The following is a 9,552-nucleotide window of genomic DNA, read 5'->3' on the forward strand; positions in this document are numbered from 1 at the left end:
TAAGATGGTGTTGCAGAGAACAAAAAAGAGGCAAATCTGATGGTGCCATATCTGGAGAATATGGTGGGTGGGGGAGAACTTCCCAACTCAACTCCATAGTCTTGTGTTGCATCAAACGTGCCACATGTTGACGTGCACTGCTGTTCGAAATGAATTACTCTGTTATGTCCTACCAAATGCAAAGCATCACTTTCTGCAGATGGAGTTCAGGTTTTGGTGTCGAAAGTGGTTTTTGTCAAGGACTGAACCATTGTTTTTACCTTTAATATTCGCATAGAGAATCTATTTTTCATCACTGGTGACAATTCTGTCCAAAAATGGTTCACGCGCATTACGCACCAGAAGAAACAAAGCAACATTCACACGTCGGAAACAATGATCATCAGAGAGTTTGTGAGTTTATGAAGTTTCCCATATTCCTTAGATGTTTACACATTGTTTCATGAGAGACATGCAATTTCAGGGCCATTTCACGAGTGTGTTACCTTGGGTTAGACTGACAAGCACCTTCAGGGCATCAATATCAATCCAACGTGTCGGCTCCTGCTATCACAGTTTTTAAGGCTAAAGTCACCTGAATGAAATTTGCTGAACCATCTTTGACACTTACGAATGGTCAAAACATTTCCATAAACTTCTTTGATATTCTTTGTAGCTACAGAGGGGTTGTTTCCCTTCTTGTATTCAAACAGCATTACATGCCAAATGTGTGTCTCGTCACGTGCCATCACTATAAGGGATTAGAGTATACTAAACTTTACACATTATATAGGCTACACTAATGTGATGTTTAGGCGGTTCGTTTAACTATTATACCTGATGTACGGTTTTTTTGGGGGGGGTTAATGAAAATGTTCCAAAATGCGACATTAATTTCTTTACAACCTAATACATTATAAGGTATATAATGCATACTTCTTTACAACCTAATACATTATAAGGTATATAATGGTTATAATGCCACCTATGACCTTGCATTAATAAAATTACTAACTCATAGGTAACAATGTCTGAAATACAGACACTTCAAATACATGGCATGATAAAACACAAATTTGAAATTTTTTGGTAAATTTATGATTTATAGCACAATAAAAACTGCTGCATAACAGAGCTGTTACTCATGACCCAAGTAACTATTGACCTGAAAGAGTTTTTATGCATATATTATATTACGCCTAATGACAATATGCAGTAGGCCACTTTGTTAACAGAAATGATGCAATAAAAAACCATCTAAAGTATTAAAACTTGTATAAATAATGCTATGATTTATAGCACAATACAAACTGCTGCATAACAGAGCTGTTACTCATGACCCAAGTAACTACTGACCTGAAATGGTTTTTATGCATATATTATATTATGCCTAATGATAATATGCAGTAGGCCACTTTGTTAACAGAAATGATGCAATAAAAAACCATCTAAAGTATTAAAACTTGTATAAATATAGTATTTAGCTCACTATATTTTATACATAAAACTCATCTCTGTCCTCCTTTTACTAATTTATGTATGTGTTTAAAAGACATGAAACCTTTATTTTTGCCGGAAGTTAAAATACCCTGCTGCCATTCACCATGGTTTCAAGTTACAAAACTCATGAGTTCTTGTATACAGAAAATAACTACCACAGCAATTACTTCAATAAAATAAAGTTAATTTCTTCTTATTCAGTGGCATTCAAATGATAGAAAACCAATATTAACTTACAAGACAATAGGACCACTTAGCATTGAGGCACTTGAAATGTAGTAAGAAAATTTTCAACTTTACAATCTAGTGTAACTACACAGAAAAGAAAGAGAGCTCTGTGGCAAATAGACTGTGAGAAAGAAAATTATCCAATGTTTCAGATGGTATATTTATAATTCTGTCAGCTTCAAAAACTTGAATATTATAGAGCAAAACATGCAGATAATTGAATTTTAGTTCTTGACCTCGTCAACTTAAACCATGCACTATTTTCAAACTATCTAAACTAAAAATATGTTCAAACAAGTGCAAAATTTGTGGCTCATTTTTGTTCACTGACAAATTGTATCTTTGCAAGTGGAATATTTAACGAGTTCCATCATCTCAATAGTAATTACAACAGGGGGAAAAAATAAAAAAATTAGGGCTAGCAGTTTCAATTTTTTTTAGCTACTTCATTCAAAACAAATATTAACATTTCAGTTATAATTTTACTTTGGAGGTAGTTTGAAGAGATAGATCATAATTGTTTAAAATTTAATATCAGGATTTTGCTCCTGTGAAAACTGAAATACTGGGCAGAAAAGGGTTGAATAAAAATAATGATAAGTCTGTTTTTAAAAGCAAATTTAATGAGAAATATTTTGATGCATAAAAGCACAACTATTTCGATGAAATAAATAATACCACTACAAAGTTCAATACCTAAAAACTAACTTAACTTTTAATAGTTACCAAGTTTTTCAAAATACCTACCCCTTGGTAAATCTTTGGACAAGCTCTTTGCATAGTAAACTGTTTGTTCCCTTGAAGTATATGCATTTAGATGTGCTCCCATGTTTTCAATTTCTAGTTCTAGGTCAGTCTGTGATCGTTTACTTGTTCCCTAAAACAAAAATATACAAGTTAGCTGTTTGAAATCTAACTACAGGTAGGAAAGAATTAACTAGCACGAGTTACAGAAAAATTAACACATGGCTCAATAAAACAGAATTTCTTACTCAATACTCTGATTTTCCTAAACTTCATTGGTTGGTTGAAAATTTTTCAAGTTATGTAGATGTAAAACTTGTGCCTTTGCCAAGTCATGATGATTTACATACTATAATAGAACTATTACTATACCGATGAAAAAAAAAATACTATTAATACATTTTTTGACTTCAATTCACATTTGAATAAAAATACATACTGAAAGTCAAGATGTAAATTGTATTAGTTCTAGAACTTATTTCACAAGTGATGTACAACAAACTTCTTGGAACTAAATTACAAAATAAGTAACACTGCATTGTCTTGAATTCTTATTTTCAGTCACATTTAATCAAAAATCAATAAAAAAATTTAAAAACAAAATATTATCACTAATGAAAATATATTCAATGTACCCATGCACTTTAAAAAATACCAAGAACAAGTGTTTCAAATAAAGTTATTACACATGTTTAAATTAAAAACTTGCCACAGTAAAGATTTTGATCTCACATCTATAATTGAAAACAGGCCATTCCATCAACAGAAACACTAAGTCTTTTGTGTGTTCTGTAGTGACACCCTCACTGTCTGGAAAGGGTTAAGATGCATCTCACATTGTTATGCATCCATTAACATTTTTATGAGTCCCATGAATGCTTTTTTACCATCCAATTGATTTATTTTGCATCAAGGACACAAATTTATTGTGTTAACATGATAATTGTTTATAAAGAAGTGAAAGATAATACAATACTCTTCTTTGAAAAAATATTTACTCCATTCTTATGAGTGCCAATCATTATATCCTACATGGCATAAAAGCACATTTACTTAGAAAAAGAACTGAATAATATACAGTCAATATGAAAGCTTTAAAATCAACTCCTAATACAAAGAATTTACTCACTTTGAAGGACATATGCTCTAGAAAATGTGCCACTCCATTGTTCTTGTCAGTTTCATAGCGGCTGCCAGTATCTATCCACAGACCCACTGTGCATGTAGGAATACCTGAATCTTCTGTGGCTACTCTTAATCCATTTGTAAGGGTTGTTACTCTTGTCTCTGGAACATTGAGTAATGTTTGGGCAAAAGCTGGTCTAGCTGTATGCTGAAACCGAACCTACAGTGTGCAGAGGCAAGATTTTATCATAAACTGTTAATAACAAAAAAATGTGCATACTTAAAATCATGCAATCTACTACATTTAAGTAAATTGCTTTTCACATAAAGAATAAATTTTGAGTACTTGACACTTGACAGTGTTTTTCATGTTTCACTTAACCTGCAAGTTTTGTAAACATGTGACCTGAGAATGGTTTTCACATTTCACTATGCTCCAGCTTCACTGTTAGTTTTGTGTACTTGCAAGTTACGGATGTTATACATTTCACTTTTAACTTGTAATAATAAATGGTTCTCAGTGATTGAAACCATTTTTCCAATTAAAAAATTGGCAGGTAAAGTTTAACATATTCATCAACTGCAATAGCTCAAACACTTGTATTAAACATTTATACTAAAACAAGTTATCACTAGAAAAACTATTTGTTTCATATAAAAGACAATGGTTGTGCTGACCTTTACAATTTTTTTAAACACCTGCCTTCTAAAAATCTACATTTTGAACTATAATATCTACTTTTTTTTACATACCGTATCAAAAATGTTTACTTTTCAATGTAACATTATTCAAGATTAAGTTAACATGCAAACAGTAATGCATCAACTACTTGTGCCTACTGCTTAACATCCAAAAACCAAACCAAATATGTATTTAACCAAAGTAAAAATGTATTATTTTGGATATCCTTCAAATTAACTAAATTTAAAGTCAAACAACAAAAAACTAAATTAACATGGATCTTTTTTGTAAAATAAAAATACTGATGATGATTATAACTTATTTTACAAAGTTTGAAAACCATTAGGGAATGAAAAAGAGGACAATTTGTTTGCTTATAGCAAAGCTACTAAGGTTATCTCTCATCACTAATTTTGAAATACTGGAAAGCAACCAGTCAGCAGCAACCAATGCTAGCTCTTCGGCTACTCTTTACCAATGAATAGTGGGATTAACCAACTCATTATAATATGCCCATGGCTGAAAGGATAAGCATATTCAGCCACAGGTTTCTCTCATGTAACCCACAGATAAGAATTTGAATGCCTTAACCACCAGACCATGCCACATCAAAACTAGAATGTCTATACAGATCATAATAGTATTATTGTTTTAACCATACAAATACATGAAGATCAAAGTGCACCTGCCACAATCTTTTTTACTAAGATACATTTAAAACTTAATAAAAACAACTATTACCAATGATGTCAATAAACTTAGCATCAAACCAGTTTATAATTCATATTTTTTTATATTATCTAAGTTTTAATTTATTTTTTAAAGGATATATTTAAATTCTCAATCTTCACTTCTCTGTGTCACATGATGCATTTATGTTCTGATTGTCAATTTTAGATTTTCTATCCTTATATGATTTTCTAATTGTCCAACTAATTAGAAACACATACTGATAGATACTGACAAGCCAGAATGCATATTTATAACCCTCTCCTTTTTGCTTTACTGACACGCCCTTCCACGTCATTCGGTCTTTCAAAAAATGTCAATAATTCTCTCTCTCTGAGAAGGAAAAGCTCTTTTTTTTGTACAAGATTGTTCATATGGTTATTCTATTTTACTGCCCTTAAGTATACATTTAGATTTGGTTTCATTGTTCCTGATCATGTTTTCCTGTTCCAAGCAGATAGAGGAGTTTTAATCTATTTATAGTTTAGTTAGAAAACCAGTTAAATTATAGTAGTTTGGGACTTCTATTCTGGTGCCAGATGTATATTTTGTGTTCTAAAATATATATTTGAAGGGAAAATTAATGATTTTGTAAAGAACCAGTATAGTATAAAAAACTAGTGCTAAGGAAGCATTTGATAGGGTCTAAAGATCATCTTCAGGTGATCAAATTAAAATCATGCAGATGTAAAAAGGTTAGATAGTTAAGGATGATTTGACAAATAATTGTAAATGTCTGTTACAATCTAAAGCCTTTCTAGAAAAAATTGCATTAGTGATGATTTCACTACAGTTAGGGTAAACAAAAGAGATAAACTATAAAATGTTACTAGAAAAAACTGATATTCATTTAGGACATTCTCTAGAAGTTATAAAAATGAAATTTGAAACCTATAAAATGAAAAGAAATATTTATATTTTTAGCATGAAAATCATCCCTCACTCGGATTGACTCACTAAAATCTTCATGAATTCACAGACAAATCTTTAGTAAAAATACTTTATTAAAACAAAATATGATTTTTGTGTACAACAGACTTGTATGCCAAATTATGTGAAGATACGCTCAGTACATTCAAAGTTATAGTATAGTTTCATGGTGGTTACAAAAATTAACAAGCCCATATACAGGGTTAACAGTATTATTTAACATTTCCAAAGTAAACCCCTAGTATTCTGAATATTCCAGTTGCCTAAAATTAAAATCCAACATCATCAAAATTAGAATTATTTCAATTTATTTAGTAAAATAAAATTTGATGAAAATTTGAAAATCATTAGGGAATGAATAACAAAAAACTAGAAAATTTGTTTATGACAAAGTTACTAAGTTTAACTGCCATTCCTAATTCTGAAATGCCAACCACAGGGAAGACAAAAACCCACCACAAACTTTAGGCTACTCTTTACTAATGAATAGTAGAGTTGAGTGTCACATTATAACACCCCCACAGCTGAAAAAGCAAGCCTATTCTGCATTGAGTTTTGATCCTGCTACCAGAAGAATGCAAATCAAGCACCCAAACTACCAGCCTATGCCTGGCCAAAACTAGTAGTATGTTCAAATAATATAGTATTATTATATTAACAACACTGTTTATCTCCTCCATGCTAGCTGCTGCAGTGTTTTATTTTTAAGATGGATGTATGATACACATTAACTTTTTAACATTTAACTGTGTAACATTAAAACCAAATTTTCAATATTTTTTACACAAAGAAAAATACTTATACTACAATAAATAATATTCTGTATTAATTAATGCCAAACAAATAGTCCTAAAGTAACCTATATAAAAGTCAAACTAAGTTAAAATAACATTAATATATTCTGTAATATAAAAGTTTTAATTATAGCTTTATCTTACTCAGTTGGAATAAGTTAAGTAAACTGAGTCTAGTCATAAAAAATTAATTTTATTATGGTGACAACTCTTTAACTTCTCAACTAGGGTAGCATGGCTTAATGAAAGGTTGATTTACTCTTTGTTATTAAAATCTTAGGACTTTTGGATATATGCATCCAGGGCATATTTAAGAGGATGCTTGGGGTGGTGGAACATTTTTCATGTTGCATTACATAAAAAAACTTGGTAAATTGAACCAGTGCCATTTAACATTTTACAAAAATTTCCTGTGTATATAACACAAAATTCTGCAAAAATGAAACTATTCAATGAAATTCAAATTTCATAAAACTTTTTAGCCTTCAGTTGTAGTGTACAGAGTATTTTTTGTATCATCTTAAAATGCACTATTAGTAACATGAGGTGACAGCAGGTCACTCAGTATACTAGTCAACCGTATTCTTCAAAGATCAATCCAAATAAATACAACTTTTAACATCACTTCTTTAGAAACGAGCTTTTATATTTTCTTGTAATATTAAGTAAAATGTTCATAGTTCTATTATTAAAGCTGGATGATGATTGGAATTTGATAATTAATTAATCATTGTGCTCTAATCAATTATATTCAATTACTTGATTATTCTCACATGAGACTTGGATAGATGAGATGATAAAAATTAGTAATAAGCAAAAATACTTAACTCCAATTAGTTGATTATTTAAACAAGTTGTTACAATAACTGAATAAGCTGAATATCCTTGAATTAATCAAAAATCATAATGGCAATATTTCAATTATTGAATAGTTTGAATAATCATAAATAGTAATAAACACCTAATTTTGATTAGTTGATTGATACTGTGACATCAGTCAATTTAATCATAATTTAAAATAATTAATTATTTTGTGTGACACTAATTATGTAATCAAAGCACATAGGTAAGACTACATCATTTAGTCAGGTTAATCACCCAACTCTGACATTTACATGTGGCTCTACTCGTAATAACTCTAAAACAAGTTGAATATTTGTTCATTCAAAGCTAGAGATTTGGTGAAAAGAGAAAAAGAATTTACAATATAAAAATGCAGGACATTCAAGCCCATAATAAATATGCAATATTAGCATATCTATAGTGTGTACTAAGATAAAGTTGATAAGTGGTTTGGTTTTTATTAAATAACCATTAACGAGTCACTGCAGTATATGTCCTACTTAGGGCACACTCATTAGTGCCGTAATTTGACCTTGAATTAATTTTCTGAGTTTTCCTTTGTTCAGACTAATTTATCACATCCCATCAAAGTTTGGACTCATTTTCAGGAGCATTCAGTCATGTTTGTAGAACTTATCAAAAACATAAAACATTTATTCTTTATTTTTACAATATACAAATTAGCCAGTGGTAATGTTACACAGCATATGCCAGAATACGTCTTTGTACCTATTTCAATATATTTTCATACAAAAATCATAGTATGAAGATGTTTTTTTTCTGATAAAAAAAAAAAAAGACCAAACCTAGATAACACTAGTCTATATATATATATACTATAGGGTATATGCTACCTTAGACTTAAGCCTACATAACTTATCTACCTATTTCAGTATCGTAATAGTACTAACACTTTTTAAGTACTATAAATTACAATGTTAGTATTAAATATTTATTTGTTAGTACAATAACAAGCCCATCACTTCATACTCGTAGGTACCTTTGCTCGACCTCCATTTTCAATCAATGCCTGTATCAATTACCAGAAACTACGCTATTGCATAGGCCTAACTAATTATATTCCAATTTCCATATCCTATGCTACACATTTATGGGTATAAATATACTAAACTCATTGTTTGTATAAAAGTTTCTTACATATTTTGTTCCAGGTTTCGCAAATCTGAGCAAGGTTCCGGAGACCTTCAATACCCTTGTCGCCATTTTCATACACACCGTAGAGAGCGTTGTTATCGTTAAAATAAACTATGTGCTTCGCAATGAACAATTTAAAGGTGGAGTATCGTCCTCGTAAAATATTATCTAACACATCCTCAAATATGTAACGAGATGATCACGTCCAACAGGGACAAATTCTTTGTTTGTTTTGTTGTTAATCGCAAACTCACACAATGGATTACCTGCACTGTGCACACCACTGGTATCGAAACCTGCTTTTTAGCTTTATAAGTTTTCAGACATACCGCTGAGCTATTGAGAGGTGGAACAAATGCATTAAATATTATTGAATGGTCATTTGGAAAGCCATTTAACAAAGTTTAAAATTTTCTTGGATAGTCAGCATGGTTTCACTAAGGTAAATTCCTGCCTTACTAATCATGAAGAGACTCCAAAACCAGAATAAACCAAGCAAGAACCATATATGAAAGAAACGAGGCGGAAGAACATTACCCAAAACTGGATAAATGATTGAAAAAAGAGTCGCAGAAAGAACAAAGATGCTATATAGAAGCTATGAGTATAGATGCCCAAGAAGCAGCAGATCGGAAGACTCCAACTCTCTACAAAATCGTGAAAGAGTTGAGAAATTCAAGAAACAGCGGACGAAAAGCAAAACACATATTGGGCTGAACATATTAAGGAACTCCTAAACCAGCCAAGTCCACAAGTCACATTCGATTTTGACCCTTAAGACAACTCTTTACAATTCGACATAAACATGAATGATATATTCAAATAAGGACACCCTCGCCAACT

The 9,552-nt window shown here is 30.9% G+C and overlaps 1 protein-coding gene across 1 annotated transcript in view; it reads right to left on the minus strand.

Annotated features, from left to right (window-relative positions):
* Window positions 1-8,829, minus strand: part of LOC106457763 (mitochondrial-processing peptidase subunit beta-like) — a 52,922-nt gene extending 44,093 nt beyond the window's left edge. Inside the window, exons 1-3 of the mRNA XM_013917208.2 lie at window positions 8,713-8,829; window positions 3,581-3,796; window positions 2,455-2,584 (exon numbers count right to left, since the gene is read on the minus strand). Of these exons, the coding sequence (XP_013772662.1) occupies window positions 2,455-2,584; window positions 3,581-3,796; window positions 8,713-8,784 (418 nt within the window). The 5' untranslated portion in view covers window positions 8,785-8,829. The remainder of the gene's footprint in view (window positions 1-2,454; window positions 2,585-3,580; window positions 3,797-8,712) is intronic.
* Window positions 8,830-9,552: the final 723 nt, after the last annotated feature.

This window comes from Limulus polyphemus, unplaced genomic scaffold (genome assembly GCF_000517525.1).
Source record: "Limulus polyphemus unplaced genomic scaffold, Limulus_polyphemus-2.1.2 Scaffold371, whole genome shotgun sequence".
Classification (NCBI taxonomy): Eukaryota; Metazoa; Arthropoda; class Merostomata; order Xiphosura; family Limulidae; genus Limulus; species Limulus polyphemus.